Below are 23907 nucleotides of genomic sequence, written 5' to 3' on the forward strand. Positions count from 1 at the left end.
CGACTTCTATTTGTCTGGCCTGCAAACACTGCTGCAGCGATGTGATAAATGCATTGCACTACAAGGGGAATATGTTGAATAAAAGCACCAAGCTTTGCTTCCTATCTACTTGTATTCTTGGTGAGGCTGATAAGTTATCAGCCCACCCTCGTAGATTTAATAAATGGTCTAAATATATGTAATATTTTCTTTCTTCGACAGATTTTTCAATTACATGAAAAAATTCTAGCACATTATGATAAAAGATTAATGAAGTTCAAATAAGTACGTAATATGCACTTAACAATTCCAGCCCCCTACGAAAAAAATCTACCTACACCATTGCTTTTAAAGATAAAATTATATAAAATAGCGATAATTATATGATATAGAGCTCATTTCCAGCACAGAAAACATCTGATTTTAATTAAAAGATTCGAACGAACCCGCTTTAACAGCAGACATTGTAATTAAAATACCAATAAACGAAACTTCTTTTATGACACGTAACAAAATTCTCTGATATATACACTGTGAAAATAACTAATTGTGTAACCTGTAGTGAACATGGCGCAGGTGGCGAAAGGCGGTGTCGTTCGTAAGTAAATATGATAAAGTATGTGATTTAACTTGTTAATTTACACACTTAAGAGACCGTATTACTAAATATCAAATTACCACTTAAATAATCAGAATTATATTTAAGAACCTCCACGAATATTATTTATATTCTATACGAGTGTATGATCTACTGCACACTAAATAACAAAGTGGCTTTCAACCACAGCACGCACATTTTCATTTGCATATGGTGTCGAAACCGATTTTCATTCGTCTCACAACAATTTCATGAGGATTACATAGAAATGAACAATTCTTGAACTAACTATCGGCTTCGTAAGAAATTAACCGTTATACGTGCCAGCGGATTAGTTTGTTTATTGAAGTTTAGGCTCCTTTCAGCACCGAGGCTGTATGAGATGTGAATCTACAAATTAAGGTGGAATCCGAACTACGTTAACGCGTTCAATGTTCTCCCATCGGGAATCGAACCCGCGATTCAGTGGATTAGTTACTTAATCTAACGAGATTAGTTACTTAATCTGACGAGTCTAAAATGTTAAAAGTTAAACAATCACTAAGCTAGTAAACGAACGTTGTTGAAACTGATAGTAAGTAGAGTTGCCAATTGAAAGGGAATTTGGCTTGTGTGTATATTCAAACGCCCCCCCCCCAGTTCTTTGTCACCGGAACTGGAAGAGTCACTACTATTACTACTACTGCTACTACTACTACTACTGATACTACTACTACTACTACTATTACTACACTGCTACTACTGATACTACTACTACTATTTATACCAAGAACAGAACCCAACCAAACCCTGCGGGGCTTCTAACCCGTTCCTACTACTACTACTACTACTACTACTATTATTATTGATACTAACTACCACTACTACTGCTGCTGCTGCTACTACTACTGCTACCGCTACTACTATTACTACTACTACTACTACTACTACTACTACTACTACTACTACTACTACTACTTATACTAAAGCTTCCTTACCACAAGTTTTACATCTTAAATCTTTATAACATGCGATTCCGATTCATTATGAACTAGTATGAATCGTTAGAATCATTATGATTCGTTAAAAATCACTGGGGGTAGCGGGCAATACTCAATCGGGGAATTTTCTTTCTGCAGGGAAATTAAGCTCTTAAATTTATGGAAAAGCGGAAAATAACTTTTCAGCCCCGTACCGTACATATAAGTGGATTGTAATCCCTTGTGTATAAAATATATCGCTTGTTTATTTCAAGAATACCTCAAAATTCCTAACTTTTCAGGAGAAGCGTTTGAAGTTTCGAAACGCGATGGAAACAAATGGGCGCAAGAACGACACAAAGTGCTTTCTAGCGCCCAGTTTTGGAATCACATCTGTGAAATTTTTACCAGAGATAGACGTCAAGAGTAGCCTTCATTTTCTGCCCATAAGTCAATAAGGGCGATTTTTGAGTTGGGTTCTTGAAATACAGGCGATATGTTCGTGGTATATTTTATATTATTACATAGTGCTACGTTGCCACATTTCGATTTTTGACAAATAGATAGCAGTCTGTCGTTGCGTAAAAAGGCAAAAATCAAGAAGTATGACAGACGTTTATTACACCACTAAATGCATTTGTTTGAAATTTGTTAACGGCAATGCGAAAACTCCATCCGCTTAAATTTTTGAATCCCGATATTCTGTAAGCAACCTGAAAGATGGAACTGAAACGAAGCATTTAATACATTGCAGAAGTAGTATCTTTTCTTCGTAACCATAGAGTTGAGCACTTTATGGGTTTAAAAAGTGAAATAGCAAACACTGATTCTCTAGTAAGAATAGATAAATAAATAATAGGCTAATTGTCCCTTTTTCGAATAGGGTTTTGCCATTCGTCCCGAAAAATCGAATCTGCGTTCTAGCGTCCCAAAAATATTTCTCGGAACGCTCAAATGTCTCGGATTTCAGCGAAGAAGAAAGGAAGGGAATATTAAAGTTTGTTCTATTTTTTCACAGGCTTAGGTATATAATTATTCTTGTAAATTATTCATTGCAGCTTTGGAAAATTCAAGATTACTAATAAAACTCCAACTGACCAAAGCAGTATATATATTTTAAGATTATATATGTGTGTTACAGTTTCGGCTATGTAACACAAATATATAATCTTAAAACATATATACTGCTTTGGTCAGTTGGAGTTTAATTAGCAATAATTATTCTCTTCAACTTCTACCCATCATCAGAGGCTTCAGAATCTCCATAAGGTAACATGTAAAATTTAATTCGTAAATATCTTACAAAATACTGCACTTAGAAACTTGCAATTTTCTATACGGATACCAAAGAGCAATACAAAGGAGGTGATTATCTCAATTTTAAACTTAATGACTTAGATTAATTGTAATAATTACTTCCGTAATTAGGTAATCACTATTGCAGGTAAAGGATCAAAAGACCACTTTCATACTTCACAAATTATTACAGGTGAAATTCTTTGAAGAACATATGCTGGGGAAGGATGCATTGTGGCAATTTGAACAGCGAAACTCATGTCTATCCCTCCATTTTCATAATCATTTACGCCTTGAGCAGTTTCCCTTACCACTCCCCACCCCAGACGTGTTTCTGTGGTTAGAATGGATTAATTGTATGCAGGGGTGGCAAAAACCAAGTTTTCCTTGTTTGGTTTTTGAATAACTACAATTTGGTTTACCTACTCCTTTATATATTTACCATACCCGTGTGTGCACGTGTGTGAAAAAAAAGAAAGAAAAAGTAAAAGAAACAACTAAAGAACTGCTTGATGGATCATCACCAAATTTGGTCAAAATATAGTCAAGAGTAAGGAATTTTATTTGTCATTAAAACCACCTACCCAAACCGGAAGTGATTTAAATAAACCATTTCTGGTTTGAACTTTGATCACCATAGATCGAAAACGGCAATATGTAGTGAGATCCGGTTTTCTGCTTCGTAAGAATATATTTAATCTCTATTATTAACTCTACTACAACCTACAATGGTTCAAATCAACTATAATTTCTGTTTTCAATAAATATTGATCTATATACAGCAAAAACGGTAAAAAATGGATGAAAACGGTTTCTTCCAATCGAGCAGCTCTCAAGCGTCTCAGGTGTACCTTTCATCTCCTCTTGTGATCTTCAATTGAAAGCTCGGTTTCAATAGTGATCTCCATAGAACAGAAATGAAGCGGGTTTTTGCTTTCTGTTCAGCTTTCTAAAAATAACTATTATATTCTGTTTTCCAAAAGATGTGGAAATCAACTACTTCCGATTTTAACTTTGATGGCTATAGAATAAAAACTGTAATAGATAAGAAGCGGTTTTCTGCAATTAATTAGGCGTCCCAAGAATATATTTCGTATCTAGTCTAATCTCTCTATTAAAACCGGAAGTGGTAGAAATCTACTACAATTTCCAGTTTCAATATTAATTATGAAAATATCGTACTGCAGAAACCAAACTCTTTTGCGTGATGTACACGTGGCACTGCTACTTCTTTTTGAACCATTTTCTTTACCTTGTGGATAATCCTGGCCTCTATTTTTTAAATAATAAAATAAGTCAAACTCGAGGTCATATGTAAACTAGTTTTACAAATGATTTACCAGTAGAGCACAAATTATTTACTAGTCTGCCCATTCATTACTGTTCAAGATTACTGTTCAAGCCAAACCGAGTAGCGTGTCTGAACAAAGGAGTGAGTTAGGGAAGCTAATACATAAGATTATTTGCATGAATAAAACCTACTTTAGATTTGTAATAAGGGATAAGAAATTTTAAACATCTGAGAGGTTATTTGGTTCACACAATTACAGTTAAGAAATTGATAAGGGAATAAGATAGATTGGGCTAGAGCCTAAGTTGGGATAAAGCGGGAAGTATAAAACACATTTTTGTAATGAAAGTCTTGATTCTGAGCGAAAACAGCTAGTTGACCTTTGACCTCGAGTTAGACCGGTTTGCGGTCACTTCTTAAGATTGAGACCGAGATCAGTCGAATTAGCACCCTCAAGTTGCAGTTATTCATTTTTTTTTTAAGAAGGGGCCATGGCCACAAAACTTTTAATTTATTTAGATTACATATGGATAGAAATAAGTTTTTTCTAGCCCGTTCTTATGTAACAGGGGGGTTATGAAGGACGGGACCTACAGTTTAAAGTGGGTTACAAACCATTACTCGGTTTGAATCGGAGAGAAATTGTCCTCTAGCTGGGCTCAAACCTGGGACCCTTGCCTGATTACAAAAGTGACAATTCTACAGACTCATCCACGGAGAACACCTGATAAAGATATATTGTACTGATCTTGCATGTACTGTACTTGTGAATATTTTAAGAATCACTTTACAAGAAGAGAAAAGTGAAATCAGTACAAAGTACAGAAGATATCACTGCTCAACAAGAAATTGTTTATCTTGATGTTTTTACATTTACCGAATGATTTTCACGTGCTAATTACGAATCTGGTATTAGTTTTCCTCAAATGTCGATTGTTTGGAAGGAATTTTACAAAATCGTCTTTGTTCAAGAACGCCATTTTAGAGGAAGAATTTCAGCCTTTACTTCGGCTGTCCATAGATAGCAACACAGAACAAACTCTTGTGGATTAATTAGTAAGTTCCGTTTCGTAACATACGCGATCTATGACTACAAATTTTGAATACAGCATTTATTTTGAATGAAAATAACTGTCTGGAAAAAACATAATTTCTTATTTTTTCCCCGTACTTTTACAAAAAATATTAACTTTTACTTAAGTAAAGTCAGTAAATTTCTATATGATTCCACTTGGATAGCCAACTGCATAACTGCATCTTATCTTTCACCGTCATCCTATTTATTTCATAAAGCACCTCAATACCTATATACTCTTTCTTAACAAATAAAAGCAAAAAGTTTCCTAGTTGCACCACTTTTATATGTGTTCTTTTCTGCACTCATTTTAATATTTGCACTAATCTTGTGTTTAGATTTTTTTTATTAATCTTTGTTTTTGATAATTGCATATAGACCAGCATCAAATTCTTTAAACAACAGTGTACTAAAATCTGTGCCAAAGAAAGGGCGTAACCCTCTAATGGCTAGGGTTAGAAATATTCTTTGAAATGAAATAAATAAAGAATTTCCAAAATCCATAACCCTTTACTATTAAAAACAAAACAGCTGCATACAGTATTGAGTAACTATAGTGGTAACTATATTATATCAGTGGCATTTGATTTAATTTCACTAGGTGCTGTGTGGAAGATAAAATGTCTACAAGTAGGTGTTGTAAAATGTCAGCAGACTCATTTTGTTACGTTTGTGGATATTACATAAGCCCAAAACAACTGAAACGTAACATTGTGCTTGGAACAAAGTTCTGTGTTGCATATGAAGCTTACTTTCGAGTGCCCGTAGGTGATCAAGACAAATATTAGGTTCCGCATGTCTGTTGCGGTAGTTGCCGCTCTACATTAGAAGGTTACGGGGAACCAGAAAGTGTATGCCATTTGCTATTCCTCGAATTTGGAGAGAGCCTACTAATCACCATAATGACTGCTACTTCTGTTCAATTGACGTGACATACTATAAAAACAGAAAAAATAGGAGAAAAGTAGAATATCCCAGTTTACCTTCATCCATTGCTCCAGTTCCACACAGTGACGAACTTCCTGTACCAAAACCACCAGAGATATTGTCATTGGAAGGAGAGCCAGAGGAATCTTCCGATCTCGATATTAGTTTTTCGCATGAAACCAGGAAAAAGGAACCACATTTGCTTAATCAGCAAGAACTTGATGACTTGATAAGAGATTTAGATTTTCCCAAATCAAAGGCAGAACTTCTTGCTTCACGTTTAAATGAGTGGAATTTTCTCCTTCCAACATGTAAAATATTAAAACATAAAAATATAGGAAAAAGCATAAGACTTTTTCACAATTCTTTAAAATGGAAGGAAGTTTGTATTATTGTTATGACGTTAGTGGTCTATTTGAAGCTATTGGTTTACCACATCAACCAGAGGAGTGGCGTCTTTTCATAGACAGTTCATCTAGAAGTTTGAAGGCAGTTCTTCTGCACAATGGAAATGTGAATCCTTCTGTACCAGTTGCACACTCAGTCCACATGAAGGAAGACTACGAAAACGTGAAATTATTGTTGGAAAAGACTGAGTACCAAATATATAAATGGGATACTTGTGGAGATTTTAAGATGATCGGTTTTCTTCTAGGTTTGCAGAGTGGCAATACTAAATATTCGTGTTTTCTTTGCCTTTGGGATAGCAGAGCTGCTGACCGTCATTATAAGATGTGACCAGAAAGGAAACATTTACTTCCTGGCACTCACAATGTCATACATGAACCTTTAGTTGAAAGAGAAAAAATCTTACTGACACCACTCCACATAAAATTAGGACTTGTAAAACAGTTTGTTAGAGCATTAGATCCACATTCTGCAGCTCTTTCTTACATAAGACAAATGTTTCCACAGTTAACTGACGCTAAAATCACAGCTGGCATATTTACTGGCCCACAGATACGTGTGATACTTCAGTCTGAAGAACGTCAGAATAGAATGACTTGAGAGGAAAGAAGTGCTTGGGAAGCTTTTAGGGCGGTAGTGCAAGGTTTTCTTGGTAAAAATAGGAGTGAAAATTATAGGGAGTTAATAGATTCTTTGATTGACCTATATCGCAATTTGGGTTTTAGAATGTCGTTGAAATTGCACTTTTGTTTTCCCATCTTGATTTTTCCGTCCAAATTTGGGAGATTTGAGTGAAGAATATGGTGAACGCTTTCATAAAGGCATTGAACAAATGGAAAGAAGATACCAAGGGCGTTGGGACACCGCGATGATGGGAGATTAAATTTGGACATTGACATCTGATGACAAATCAGCTTCGCACAAGCGAAAAAGCAAGCGTGCTCATTTTTAAAAAGTTCTGCATTATGTGTTTGTAGTGAAAGTCTTATATATTTTTGCTAAGTTTTTTGTTTATTTTGTACGCTGTGTTCGTACTCCATAGTGACTAAGTTAATTTTGCATAATTTCTTCAGTGAAGCATATTGTAAGATAGCAATTAGCTCTAAATTTGTCGATAAAAATCAAAACCGGGCCAAAACTGCGGCTTAAATAGCCTAGCCATTTAATATTCACTTCTGCGTACGAAAAGTGTTAGAAATGTAATATATTTTAGTTGAAAATAGAGGTTAGGAGCTATTACACGGAAATGAAAAATGACTTTTTCATTTTTCTCCCCAACATTTTGTGTCGTCTCGTGAATACCAATTTAAAACTTATAGAATCAATTTCTGATCAAAAATTATTTGATGTAATTTGACTAACTCTACAAACAGTGTTGCCAACTCCAGAAATAAAAATACTTAATTTTGAGGGAAAATTAAGAATTTTCTCAAAATTTGTTGAATAAATTTTCTTTCGCATGTAATATTGCAAATAAACTTACACAGTTTAAAAGGCCTGTTCCTTTGCTTAAATAGCAAGGCATAACCGGTTGTGTTAGGGCAAATGGTTTCTTAGTTATTATGCTTTAACGAAAAATGGAGGAATAATTCAACAAATTACCCGATTTCTAAGGGTTAAAGACGAATTTTAAGGCGATTTTTGACATTTCAGGAAAACTAATGTTATGCACGTTATCAGTACCACCCAACGATATTAAAAAAAGAAAATAAATCAGATAAACATAAAGTTGGTCAAAATTTGTTATTCAGTGCATACTTTATTCCTCCAAGTTAGTTCACAGAGTCAAAAATTTAGCGACCTAATTTAATTTGCATATAAATATAAGAAGTGAATAAAGATATGAATCAATTGAGTTCACTCTGGTTCTGAACCATTTATATTATTTTATTGGTTTAAATCAATTGTTTGTTTAACATACACATACAAATTCTATGAACTTCAATAGGAAAATAATTTAGGATCTTTCGATAATTTTGGATAATTTTAGCACCAGTCGAGCTAAAACTCGACTCGACTCGAAACACGAGTCAAGTTTAGAGTAGAGTCAAAGGTAATTTTCTCGAGTGGAGTTCCGAGCCGAGTCACTGTTTTTGACGTCGAGTTTCGAGTGAGTCGAGTTTGATAAATGGCTCGCTCGTTCAGCTCGTTTTAACTCGTTTTGAAATAATGGCCTGATTAGACTGGAAAGCGAAAGCCATGAGAAATGTAAGCATTAGTGTGGAATACTTTGTGTTGCTCACGACAAGGAACACTACTCGCATCTCGTCTCGTCTCGATAACGAGACGACAATATTTTTTTATTTTTTATAACGAGACAGCCTCAAGTGTCATGAGCATCAATATAAGTATATACTGTAGCTCTTACTATCAAAGCTGAGATCTGTACGTTCGAATTTTTGAGCTCAAGCAGAAGCCCAACCCGAGTGGTGATGTCAATCGGCTCGGCACTCGGTTCAACTGAGCGAACAACTCGAGCCGGCTTGGTTCAGATGAGCCATCGGCTCGGCCCAATTGAGCCAACTCAGTTGAGACGAGCCGTCGACTGGGACAATTGAGCTTTTGGCCCGAGCTTGCTCGGTTGGGATGAGCTACCGACTCGGCTCAGATGAGTTACCAACTCAGCTGAGATGAGCCATCGGCTCGAGCCAGCTCCGTTGAAACGAGTTCATCGCCTCGGTTCGACTCGGCTCAACTGAGCCGTTTGCTCGAGTTGGCTCGGTTGGGTGAGCTGTTGGCTTGGCTCACTTCTCGGTTCGGCTCGATAGTGAATGAGCTATGAACCAAGCCGCTCGAGCCACTGACAACCCTAGACCCGAGCCGAGCAGTTTTGAACATGTTTGACCGGCGCCCTATAACTTTTAACAATTTTTGGCTCGAGCCTGAATACTTGCTTCTCCGGAACTCAAACCCAGATCCTCGTGAACAATGTCCTTGCCTCCTGAAGACTTCTCGGCGACCGAGATCGGAAGTCAACTAGTTTTTAGCATACAGGTACACCCCCGCCTACTTTCCTGGTTATACATGATGTTATAATAATAATAATAATAATAATATAAGTAGTAGTAGTATCATTGACCTATTATCTATGTTGGATACTTAAAAATAGTAATTGAAACTACACACGACTCGACTCGACTCGAAACTCGACCTGAATTCGAATCGAGTTGGAGGAATTTTTCGAGCCGAGCTCAAAAATGTCTGCTTCGAGTCGAGTCGAGTTTCAAAGAAAACTCACTCGTATCCATCCCTACAGTGGAATAGGTATAAAGTCCGTGACCCGAGGTCTCGCTATGTATATTCACAGGGTGTTCGAAAACGACATCAAATTACTTAAGGAAATTAATCCTTACACGAGAACATAAAATGAAAGTTACGGGTCACCGTACTAAAAACATTCTCGCTTAAATTTCTTAGGTTAAATCATATTATGTTGCTGTCAAATACAACAAAACTTTAAGGCGTTTTCGGAAAACTCCAAAATATTGCTCGAGTTGTTGCTTTCTTGTACCGTTACGACCAATTTTCTGTGGACAATATATCTGAAATAACGCAACTGTGCACCAAGGTTGGTCTATAGGCTTTTTCATGTTTTCATCCGAGGATTCACATCCCGAAGTTACTTCCTGACACCATGTGTATATATTATATTTGCTTATTTTCGAGTAACAAGATCTAGAAGTGTTCGAGGCCCTAGTTCCACTTATATTTATTACCATAATGAAAACTTTAAAAAATCGTTCACGTAGTCTAAATTATAGTGACACTACTATGTCCGTTCTTCATTAGCTTGGTTGGTTTGGTGGGTTTAGAGTTTAGTTTCCCTTTCTGTACCGATGTTATAAGAGACGTGAGCCTTCACTGGAATCCGAGTCCTTAGTGATCTGTTGATATTTCAAGGCTCTTCCGCCGGGTATCGAACCCGAGATCTGTGATCCAAAGGTGCGCGAGCTAGCCACTAAACAGACGAACGGGAAGGGTTATTGTATTTTTTAGAATGTTACCTATGTATGTTTATTCACGGGAAAGTTGGTTCATCGGGTTCAATCCATCGTTTCAATCTGTAGAATTTAGCTTGAAGTAAAGTTGATTTTTTTTTATTACATCCAGAAAAATATGTGTTGAATAGCTAATGTTGCCAGAAAGTAGAAGTAACTACCTGTCACAAATTTCAAATCCCAGTTACTAGAGGGAATTCTGTAGTTTGTATCCATGCAAACGTCTCATACAAACTTAGTGCTGCAAAGGAAAGCTAAATTTCAACCATGATCTGTATCAAATTGTTGATCCTCCTCTTCAAAGTATATACTCTCCCCTATTTTCTACTGTTGAAGCAGTGTTATTACAAAGAGTTGGAACGTACTAATATGAAATTAGTGGTTAGCAATAATTATCTAACTAGAGTTACTACTAATGAAGAAATTGGCGTTCTCTACCTGATCTTTGTTTTCGCAGTATACATCATACAGCATGAAATCGCAAGAAGCAAATATTTCAAATTGTCTTGGAAGCAAATATTCTTTCTTTGTAACATTTACAGAAAATCTATCCGCTCTGCAGAAACGGAAGAAAGAAATGGGATGAGGGTGGCACCCCGCGGCGTTCTACCACACCCATTGGAAAAGAACTTAAGAGGGGGAGGGAAATACCTGCCTGTCAGCAGGACATCTGTTCGCGAAGATCACATTGGAACACACAACCTTCAATATATAGTCCATTACAATGTTACTTTAAAAAGTTCATTACTCTTGATCTACGTCATTAAGCGTGAAAGTGAAACAATCATTTCATTTCTATTGCTTTTCTGTATACATATGAAAAATTTTAAGTTGTTACGTACCATATTTCGTTAGATATTCATGAAATAAAGTTTACATGTTACCTTATGGGGACTGAGAAACCAGTGGCAAAAGGTATAACATCACCTTAACGGGATGATCTACCTTTTCTCGGCACAAAATTTTTATATTGGGGGGGCCGCGGTGGCTCAGTGGTAGAGCGTTCACCTCTGGTGCTTGGGGTCCCGGGTTCAATCCCAGCCCCCGCCAAGTGAACTTTGTGGTGGACAAACACCGTGTGCGTGGGTTTTCTCGGGGTTCTCCCGTTTCCTCCCACTTTCTTCATTCCACCATTTCATTCATCACTCATTATCACCGTCTCCTTTAGCCTAACCGGCATAACCGTGGGACGTAAAACTCAAAGATTTCATTTCATTTCATTTTTTATATTGGACCTTATGGGGAGAACATGGCTACCGAATTTCCTCAGTTTCTAAGGAACTAGGTATCTCTAATGGGAAAGAAAAATTTTGCAGCATTCTACAGAAGTTTATTAACAAGTTGAAATACTTAAATTGTATATTTGTCTGCTAGTTTAGCAGAAATAAATTATTAAAAAATAAATAAATTAGTTTCTTTTTATACAAATTATATGTCTAACTTTGGAACCAATTATGGTAGAAACATCAACTTTTTTTGTTTTATTCCTTGAGAAGAAACGATTCTAATAGTTTTAATCACAACCATATCTGATACGCCAATTAAAAAATAGTATTTTAATATAAGTATTAAAGTCCACCTGTCAAAGTTTGACGAGGGTAAGTCACGCCCCACTCTAAGCTTGGCCGCGGAAAGGGCGGGGTTGGTGAAATGGAGGAGGAAGGGGGTGGATGTCTGAATGAAACAGGTTCTCGACCAGTTTCTGAGATTACCTGTCAGCTGCCAAATACTGTTAGCTTTATAGAGTTTGTCTCCCTCAATGGTTCCATACTAAGAGACTGGACGATGTGGTGTGAAGTATACTCTTTTCCCCGTTACCTCTGGATGGAAGTTCATCAAGATGCATTCTAGAGTGCGCGGGAAGAACAGTATATATCAGAAAACGCTGTTATTTTGGGGATTTTTTCCCCTTTCGGACAAATATTATAGCATACAGTAGTGGCGAAGGGAAGGGGGGCAGAGGGGTGCCCCGACAGGATTCCGACAATGTAAAGTCCAGGCCCCCCATATATAGGTGTCCGTAAAAAAAATGTCCCGTAAGTTTTTTTTAAAAAATAATGTCTTGGGAATATATTTCAAATTTGAGGTGTTTTCCTGGTAGCCGTCATTTTCCAATATGGCCGCCGCCCTACGTAAATCTCTCTCTCTCTCTCTCTCTCTCTCTCTCTCTCTATATATATATATATATATATATATATATATATATATATATATATATATATATATAAAAGAGAACGCACAAATCCTTTGTTCCCTCATCACGCTAATACGGCTGAACCAATTTCTTTCATTTTTGGGGGGTTATTAGGATTTGGACCCTAGATGGTTTTTATCATATCACTTTAATTTTTAATTACCAGTGTCTTGAGATAATTGACCATTCAAGTGTCCATAACGTACAAATCCTTTGTTAGTTCATCATAGGTAAAAATAAACGTATTTATATGCAACCCGCATGACCGTGTCACTCGGCGGGTTAACATAAATGACAGGCGATATAATGTTAACATTTACTGCAATCTACTATGGTTTTTATCATATCACTTGAAAGCGAAAAAGTAAAAATTATCTAAGTAACAAAGTTTATTGCGTTCCGGGGTGACCGCAGCGAAGCGGGGCGGGTTAACATAAATGACAGGCGATATAATGTTAACATTTACTGCAATCTTCTATGGTTTTTATCATATCACTTGAAAGCGAAAAAGTAAAAATTATCTAAGAAACAACGTTTATTGCGTTCCGGGGTGACCGCAGCGAAGCGGGTTGAACGCTGCAGGCCTATATATATAAAGAGAGAGATCGTGAACCAAAGCACTTAGAAAGATAATTTTGGTGTCAAACTATAGGCTTCTGAGTCCGATGAATTTAAATATGGCATTGTTTATTGCCACTTAGAAACCTTACAACCTGGCAACACTGTTGTCTAACGATTAACTGTACAAAGTTACAAATGCGTATACGCACGCATTACTCTAGGATGTAGCGTACTTCCTCAGGACTAAACAAAACCTACTTTTTCTGGTAGCTGTCATCACGACAAGACATATTTTACATGGTAACATGAGAGAACATTTGTCTAAATCCAATATGGCAGTCAATATGATGGCTAATTACTAGGCAACCAAGTAATGGACTTATTCAAATGCCTGTCAGTCCTAATTGGCCTAGAGCCTAGAGAATGGGAGAAAGAGGCAGGATACGGTCTCATTGAAGAAGCGTCTCCTGAGGGGGCGAGGGAAATTTAAAATACTCCATTTTTTAATGAAAAACACGGTTTTGCCTCCTTGTCCGCAGACAACACTGCACACCAAATGCTTTATAAGACTCTATAAGACATTCTCTAAATAGCCCTGTTAGATCCAACCTGTATTGTGTGTAAACCGTGCATTTTCACGGGGGAACAGCGGAGCAAAAGCCCTGTTTTTTGTGATATTTCTGGTTTCTCGTGCTTACTTCGCTAAGACTAAGCACTGTAAGCCAATCTCCAATTATCCTATAGCAGTGTTAATTTCAGATGATTTCCTCCGGAGGCACCACGCACAGGGAGGAAAGCGACTAAAAATTGCGTGCTCCACAGTAATTTTGCGAAGATCTCAAACACCCGAGGGTGAATTTCGTAGCTCTTGGGAGAATTCCCCCCCCCCAGAATCACCCCTGAAATCATCGCTGTCCTAGGGAGTTGAAACAAGAAGCAGGATACGCAAAAAAGAACAAACTTTCAGAGCATTTAAAGTTTAGGCTCGTTGCGCTAAGCGCCTTCTTAGGACGAGGATATGGGAATTGAAAAATGCACGTTTTCTTTTATTTATTTATTTATTGAAAAACATGTTTGCCCTTTTTTGTCCCCAGACAACCAAGCAGACGACACACACCAATTGTCTTATACAAAAATGTTGCCATGATAGCTCCTATAAGACCCATTTGGAACGCTGTCCATACTGTGCATTGTTATATGGGGACAAGGGAGCAAAGCCCTGTTTTCTTTGACTTTTTCGTTTTCCGCGCTTACCCCGCTAAGACTACGCACTGTCAGTTAGTCTCGATTTATCTTAAAGAGTTGAAACAAGAAGCAGGATACGCAGAAAAGAACATACTTTCAGAATGATGACGTCCTATGGGTGGGACCTACAGCTTAACGTAGGATCCGAACCACTTGTGTCTTCATCGGGAATCAAACAAGGGACTCCTTGATTATAAAGGATGAGTGTAACTATTCATCCACGACACACACATACATAAATACAAACATATATATATATATATATATATATATATATATATATATATATATATATATATATATATATATATATATATATATATAAAATATATATATATATGCAGAAAACACTGGATAGATTTCCACATCACCCGAGGGGTACTATCCATGATGCGTTACCTTTTTATTTTTACAATGGAAGGTTCCTCTGTAGGCATATGAAACCATTGATTTGCAGTTTCTGTATGCAAATTAAGCTACTGAGACTATTCACTAATGACATCCATGCACTTATTTACAATATTTACATTAGAATACGAGTAATATTTTGTAAACAGTACGTTATTGCAAATGTTTACTGTGATGAATTATATATGAGTAGTACAGGGGAAGAATGACGAATATCACATTTTTAGTAAGGTTTAGTTGTTAGGTTTAGAATTTTTTTTTCCTGCACCAAGATATATAACATGGGTGGTAACAATAAGTTGTAATCCACTCGTGGATGTACCCATGAGTGAACTACAACCTACGTTCACCATCCATTTTATATATTTTGGTGCGGAAAAAACATTTTCTGAACATAACCAAACCTGACTGAAAATGTGGCTTTCTCATCGTTCTTCCCATGTACTACTTATATTTGAGTGATATATGAATTTGTATATTTACACAAAGTGACAGTTTCTCACAAATAAACTTATGCTTAAGAATGCGTTACACTGCCCAGCACATACTTACAATATGCTTTATATTTGTGGCCACTAAATAGTTTTATTGTTACTGACACCGAGGTTCACATCACTACTTCCTTTGTACCTTTTTTGTGGATTGTCATCTGCCTTCGTGAATGGCCTCTTTGCTTCCCTGATTGGGAGCCCACGAAACACACGAGAATCAGCGAGCTCTGGTAGTATACATTTCATATAAAACCATCGCAGTTTTGGCACAAGGTCATTGAGGAAGTCTTCATTACGTTCTATTGTTGTAATGGCATAATTTTCATTCTGATTACTTGGTATCTCACTTGCTACAGGGATGAACACGAAAAGATCACACTTCTTCATTCCAGCACAAAGCATTTGCTGTTGAATTTGGTAGTAGTACGTGTGGTTTTTTGGGAGAAAAAAATTTCATTCTTGCGTAGCCAGAAGGATTTTATTTTTTCGCAAACTTCAGCGATACTTTCGCAAAATCGTGCACTGTAAGGTTCACGAGATACGGTTTCCAAGAGATATGGTTCTCCTTCATCTGGATAAACGACACCATCAGGACTTGCCCCTAGGAAGGGGTTTTGTTTATCTATGAATAGACCACAAGGAATAACAGAGACTCCTAGAACCTGTTCATATTTTCTTCGTGCTATAGCCTCGTGTGCTTTCCCCCAATTTGTCGCAACAGTGTTATATTCCTTAGGATACACCAGGTCCTTCACTATCTTTGCACAACTAGTGTTTTGTTTTCGCAAACAATCCTTTTTGAATTTGATGCAGTAATCCGGATTTTTCTTTCCTCAAACCAAGTCTCACAAGTAAACCTTACGTTTGGGTGAATTGAGTTGCTGACTGAGACACATATGAGAAAGTAGTACTAAATGTGGTCAGTATTTCAGTGAAGTTGTAGGTGCGAAGCTCCAGGGGTTTAGGAGATACAGCTACCAGAACATCACATGGAAGTACAGAATAGTCTTCATACAATTGGAGGTAAAAGCTCTGTAAGACTTCTTGTAACGACAAAAGGTGAATAACAAATATATAGGTACATATTAGGACTAGGGGGAAGTCATATAGTAAGGGTATACCTGACGGCGGCCATCTTAAAATCCGCCATTTTGAATTAAGGTTAAGTTTTTAAAATAGGAATAGGGTCATGTGATACATGATTTAAGGCGCAAATTTAATCAGAAGAACAATGGTGACCTTAATTTTGATTTACGCGCAATTGGTAAAAAGTTACAGGGAAATTAAATATTGTTGCAGCATAGCCTATGTATTAGTCCTTTACCCCACCTTGTAAATTTTGTGTTAATGATGATAATTAAATGAAAAGCAGGTGGATAAATATTAGGTCTATGGTAAGAGTTGCCTTGATGGCGGCCGTGTTCAAATCCGCCATTTTGAATCAGACAAAAGCTTTAAACAAAACGCATAACATTGACACCTTATTAATAGCAAATTTTACCATAACTCCAACGGTATAGCCATTTTTGATTTATCATTAATCAGCACAAAATTAAATGGATCGCTCCTTACGACTACTGCTTTGACGGAATTGTTAACGACAAATGTGTCAAGTGTAACTCGATTGCCTTTGTCAGGTGTGCTCACTGTGAGCAGAGCATTTGTGCAAGTCATGTACTCTTTTCTGAACTGCATATTGATTGTACTAGTTGAGGACTTCTTTGGAAGAAAGAACAAAGTTCAATTATGACTCAATTCCTCTTTGGTCATATTTCCTTAAATTAGCAACTTGTTTATGCGATAACAAATGTTGGTTAATGATAAAGCAAAATTGGTTATACCGTTGGATTTTTGGTAAAATTTGCTATTAATAAGGTGTCAATATTATGCGTTTTGTTTGAAACTTTTGTCTGATTCAAAATGGCGGATTTGAACACGGCCGCCATCAAGGCAACTCTTACCATAGACCTAATATTTATCCACCTGCCTTTCATTTAATTATCATCATTAACACAAAATTTACAAGGTGGGGTAAAGGACTAATACATAGGCTATGCTGCAACAATATTTAATTTCCCTGTAACTTTTTACCAATTGCGCGTAAATCAAAATTAACGTCACCATTGTTCTTCTGATTAAATTTGCGCCTTAAATCATGTATCACATGACCCTATTCCTATTTTAAAAACTTAACCTTAATTCAAAATGGCGGATTTCAAGATGGCCGCCGTCAGGTATACCCTTACTATATGACTTTCTCCTAGTCCTAATATGTACCTATATATTTGCTATTCACCTTTTGTCGTTACAAGAAGTCTTACAGAGCTTTTACCTCCAATTGTATGAAGACTATTCTGTACTTCCATGTGATGTTCTGGTAGCTGTATCTCCTAAACCCCTGGAGCTTCGCACCTACAACTTCACTGAAATACTGACCACATTTAGTACTACTTTCTCATATGTGTCTCAGTCAGCAACTCGATTCACCCAAACGTAAGGTTTACTTGTCAGTTAGGCTTTGATCACGTGTTTGTTCCTCAATTATCTTGATTCTTTCACTACTGACTGCCACCTTCCGTTCATAGTAGTCCTTACAGGGCCGGATCTGACACGCCGAGTTCTTTTATACAGCCCGCGAAATAGTCCGTTATTAAATTATCCGATAATTATTTCTTCTGAAAATGTCATATATTACCTTTTACAGCCCGTGACGACAGTAAGATTTCTATGATTCGGCCAATCCCTGTTCCTACTTGCAAATGCCTGATTTATAGCATTTACGCTATTAGTAAGCGCTACTGAGATCAATAAGAGTTGAATTATATTTTTGCGAGGGGCGCATTGTTATAGCATGTTTTCTAACGCACAAAGGGATGTTCTGAATGGGGGCAGCTATGTGTATGTTTAGCCAATGGAGCCATTTGTATCTTCGTGGCTTTGCACTCTAACTCCAAATAATAATAATAATAATAATAATAATAATAATAATAATAATAATAATAATAATAATAATAATAATAATAATAATAATAATAATAATATAACTTTTGCCTCCTGAAAATAACCAGATGGTAAAGTTATGGTCGATACATTTTTGGAATTCGAAGGCATTTTAGAATGCTTGTCTATCATCTGGCTATCAGAAATAATTGATCACCATTTTCTCTACATATCTATAATTTTCTTACAGGGTAGAAACGCCTCCTCGGAAGAGAGAGAGAGAGAGAGAGAGAGAAAAGAGAGAAAGTGGCCGAACTTGGGCTATTGAACGTGAGGACAGGATGTTTACATTCGCATTGACACCTGCTGTGAAAACGGTCCCTTCATATCTCTCGGGACGAAAACAGAAGAAAAGGGTGGGCGCGGATGCCTTACCCTCGTCAAACTTCTTGATAGGTGGACTTTAATACTTATATTAAAATACTATTTTTTAATTGGCGTATCAGATATGGTTGTGATTAAAACTATTAGAGTCGTTTCTTCTCAAGGAATAAAACAAAAAAAAGTTGATGTTTCTACCATAATTGGTTCCAAAGTTAGACATATTATAATTTGTATAAAAAGAAACTAATTTATTTATTTTTTAATAATTTATTTCTGCTAAACTAGCAGACAAATATACAATTTAAGTATTTCAACTTGTTAATAAACTTCTGTAGAATGCTGCAAAATTTTTCTTTCCCATTAGAGATACCTAGTTCCTTAGAAACTGAGGAAATTCGGTAGCCATGCTCTCCCCATAAGGTCCAATATAAAAATTTTTGTGCCGAGAAAAGGTAGATCATCCCGTTAAACGAAGCATTCGTTTCATTGGGCCAAAGAAAAAGTTTTACTGCTCAATCTTCTTGTTATCCTTAGTACTTTGTTCAATCTGCATCTTGCTTCTGAAATATTTTAATCAATAATCACTGACCGATATTTTTGATATTTTTCTGCTGACTATTCAAGAAACAAATAATCGTGAAAGGAAGCATCATACCTTGAATGAGCTAAAACAGACTCTGAAAGCCACGAAACATAACAAATCCTGAGAATTCTTTTTTTTTTAAGTGCTTACCAGGAGGATGGGGTAAACCATCTGCTGATGTTTGCTTAACTAGGAGGAGAAGATCATCAAAAACGACTAAAAATGTGATAACGTAATACTTGAACAACTCGATCTAGTGGAAGAAAGTAAATTAGCATATAACACTTCTTTTCATTTTAAGCATTTCAAAGATTCATAATTTAATAGTGTCCCGGATTTACATTTTTGAAATATGGCAACTCAATTTTCGAAAGAAGAATAAAAAGAGAATGCAAATGATAATAACGTAACAATTTGGATTATTAATGATGCATAACTTCTGAGTAATTGGAATTATTACTACATATCGCACAAATAGGGAAATTATCACATACTTCATGTTTTATGAACAAGTGATAATAAACCCGTTTTTTTTGTTTGTTTATCGATCATTAGGCCTGCCATATTTTTTTCATGAGAATACGGGACACCTTCGATCTCCCCATCCAACCTTTCCAACTCAATCCAATTATTTTTTCTCTCTTTCTTTCGTTCCCTGCAATTAATTGTACGGAGTGAAGATATGTACAGTGTGAAGATAGGCAACCCAAATAACACCCGCTCCAAGAATAATTATGCCTGGTAGAGTAGCTAGAACAGCAGCATGAAGTATGCCCCACCTGTTAAAAGAACTAATCGTAAAGGTTTTTGTGCAGGAGTGAGGAGAAACGCTGGCTGATGAAATGACAAAAGGGAGTGTTTGGATACTTATACTCACAGTAAACAGCACAGACCCGTACCCACGGGGGGCAAGAGAGGGCCGGCCCCCCCAAATTTTTCTTGCCCCCCCTAAAATTTTCATGGAAGGCTTGCAAAAATCTCGATTAATGCTATGTGTAAACACTAAGAATAAAATGCAATATAAAAGAGATTATACCAAGAATTTTTCCATTTTAACTATTTGATGAACACTTCTAAACATATTTTAAAGGAGTTAAAGTGTTAAAGTTTATCAGTCTTCTCGAAAATCGATATGAAATGACACAATACATATTGAAGTAAGTTTTTACGAAAAGAAGGAATACGTTCATAATACTTCATGCTACAGTTGTAATAGCGATCTGGGAGGTAGTAGACGAAGTGTGTAGTGCTTGCTGCAAGCCAAATCATAAAAACAGGAGCAGGAACAAAGAGTTTATCTTTTGTCGATTGCAGTAACGGCGGTAGGTTATTGTTATTCTATTGTGTAGTTGTAGTCAATACATGCATTGCAAAATCTTCGTCAACAGCAAAACTTAGATTAACTGTGGAACAATTAGTTGTGGATTGAATTAAGAGCTCCGAGCTCCGTTGAAGGCGATTAATTCTAGTAGGGTCCAAATTATTGTGGTGTGATATGTAAAACAAGAACTGTGGTGGAACATTCACCGAAAAAGTAATGGTTGCAAAGACTTTCATATGTTTGTTCTCGTAGAAGAATAAAGTTAAGCTAAATTACCCAATTAGATGAGTAACTGAGGAAGTGAACATATTTAACGTTTAAGTTTAAGGTTTAAATTCCGGGTTGTGGAGCCAGGACCAGTAAAAATTTGCAAGATTTAGAGGAGAAATTAAGTAGCAAAATGTTTTGTATTATACTTGGGGTGGGGGATCCCGTGGAAGTAGCTAGTTTTCATATAAAAACGTTGTAAATTGGAACTATTTCTTAGTCGTGTACGCGTAATAATGTAATTCAACATGAAAGAATCAGTGATGCTTTTACTCGATACTAGATGGGTGTAGCGTTTTACTTACATTGAGAAAAATCCGTTCTCCGGACAGTGGTATATTGTATATGCTAATATACGGAATCCTCTTACTTATTACAAAAATCAGAACGGAAAATACGTTATCCGTATGCTACATAGGCACTGCACTTAGGTGTTACATCATGCCGTTGCAGGATGTCTGATGTCTAACAGTCTTCATTATATTACATACATTTATACATACTTGTATATACATACATATATACGTATATGTTACCTTCGTCAGCTATATGTTATATATATATATGTCCATTTGTATATAAGATCCTGACCGCCTATATTGTTTCATACGGAAAATATGTATAGATGGAACACTTATACAAAAAGTATTATAAAACATGCGTTTTCAGTTATACGCTTGCTGTACGTTAAGTCCAGAAACTACAGGATTTACAAATGTAACCTACGATATTACGTATGCCGCATACGTTTTTTTTCAGTGTAGCTTTGAATAACATTATAGTATTTTTTTGCTGTTTTGGTATGTGTCTTCTTGGTATAGTGTGCAGGTGGTTGCTTTTTCACTAGTTTTTGTTTTATGATGGAACCCCAAAGGTGGTATAACAGATACTTTCCTCTGGAAGATATAACGTACGATATGTTTGCACGACTAAACTTGCAATCGTTGACGAAACAAGAAAACATTGTAATCCATCTGTTTTCTCCTTCTATATTACTAAGAATTCTTACATCGTTTTCACAGTACTCCAGCATTTCCTTTTGCAAATTAAATTGTTCTCCCAATCGCACACGTTCTTCGTGTCATGCTTCCAACAGGTGTTTTTCTTCAGTACTTCGCGATTCAAGGTCGTAGTATTCTATTCCCGGATAGGGTCCTACGTAATTTTGATTTTACAAAGTATTAAACAAATATGGAAATCTCCCTTCTTTAAATTTCCAGAAAGGCTTAATGTCTTCGGGATTTTTGATAGCTTCACCCCGAGGAAAAGATAAGAATCCCTGAAAATGATTTTATTATAAATAGAAATACTAAAAATCTTTTGACCCTGAATTAAGGTTTTTGGAATAATATGCTGGGATTCAATGAGAGATCTCAAACAGAAGATGCTGCCAAAGCACGAAGCATTATGTACCACTACTCAAATCTTAATAAATACGGGTCTATCTAGTAAAATATGTGTAGTAAACTCATCAATAGTTTGAAAAGAAAACGAATGATTACCGTTCTCATCACCACATGTTTTGCAGAGCTCATCAATGTTTTTGTTTATTCATTCATCTCAAACATGTCGAAGGTAAACTAGGCAAACTTCATGTTCCCACTCCTCACGCTCATTTTCCGGCTTGAGCGTGGTTTCTACGTCATAAACAATATAAAGAAACCTCTTGATATGAGTTGGTTTCAGTTTCTTCACATAACATGAGTGACATTCCTATACATGTTCACGACATGTACTAGAAAAGTATTCACCACATGTATGATGCGATTTCCGTCTTAAGTCATACAGGGCATTTGAGTTGGTGCAAACTTTAACATATTCACACACACACTTTACAATTGTATTACCTTTTAAGTGATTGTTAAAACATTCACCCCTAGTAAAGTATCTGTTGCATGCATTACATTTCATTTTATACATGTTAATATCGCGCTGATGACAATGTTCACAAGATGAACACACTACTGCGCACTTATGTGTACGAGTTATTTCAGCATAACCGACTGAACAACGTAAACAATTTCTACTTAAAAATTAAGTAATGCTTTTAATTGGTCGAAAATGACCAATAGTTCCCCTTTCGTCATAATAAATGTAAATGGGTTTTGCCCCCTGCTAATTTGCTCGTTGTACTTCTGTTTTTGGGTAACGTACTCTAAAGTCGCGTATCGTTTCCGGAACTTTTTTATAAATAATAATTTGATAGTTCAGACTCAAACGTTTTTGAAATAATTTAACCTCATTAAAATCACATCCATTTTTCCCTTTAACGCTAACACTTGCATGCGTGCAGAGGGCAAGAGCTCTTTCTTTTAATGTGTTTCGATCTGGGTCTGTTAAATGGCTTAAATTTTGACGGTTTTCAGTATGCTTAGCTATGCCCCAAACAACACTCTTTGGCAAACAGTTTGTCCGTATTGCTCCCTGAAAGATCTACTAAATGCTGAACTAAAAATTCGTTCAGGGGTAAATATTTGTTCAGTGAGGAATTATTACTTCTACTTTTTCCAGCACCAAACATCACGTTTACTATCTGAAAACGAAACAGGATATGTTCACCTAAAAGAAAGTCTTTATTACTATTTAACACTAGTAATGGAAGCTAATATGCGAATGTGCAGAAATATCTTTGCGGCATCTCCATGGAACATACATTGCCTTGTTATTCTTACTATTCGAGGAATCAATGTACATCCCAACAAAATCGTTAAGTGTCGCATCAATAAGTACACTATTGCGAAGTTCATTAGGTTTTCAATATAGGCCGCAGGAATTCTGATGTCTTGATTTCCCCTTGGCCTAACCGCAATTTCATGTCCCACCAAGTTAAACTTAGTGAAAATTTTTCTGCTTTCACGCACCATTTCGAAGTTACCTTACTTTCCCCTGTATTTTGAATATCTCTTTGTGCGCTACGTTCCACCATAGTAAAGTAGCCAGACGTCCCGGGCCATGGAGACCTCAGCCCGTAATCCCGAGTAT

General features: G+C 36.4%; 1 protein-coding gene across 1 annotated transcript in view; it reads left to right on the top strand.

Annotated features, from left to right (window-relative positions):
• Nucleotides 1-516: 516 nt before the first annotated feature.
• Nucleotides 517-23907, top strand: part of LOC145683485 (cytochrome b-c1 complex subunit 7-like) — a 56930-nt gene continuing 33539 nt past the window's right edge. Inside the window, exon 1 of the mRNA XM_081754819.1 lies at nt 517-577. Within this exon, the coding sequence (XP_081610945.1) occupies nt 547-577 (31 nt within the window). The 5' untranslated portion in view covers nt 517-546. The remainder of the gene's footprint in view (nt 578-23907) is intronic.

Source organism: Thermobia domestica, chromosome 4 (genome assembly GCF_964235325.1).
Source record: "Thermobia domestica chromosome 4, izTheDome1.hap1.1, whole genome shotgun sequence".
Lineage (NCBI taxonomy): Eukaryota > Metazoa > Arthropoda > Insecta > Zygentoma > Lepismatidae > Thermobia > Thermobia domestica.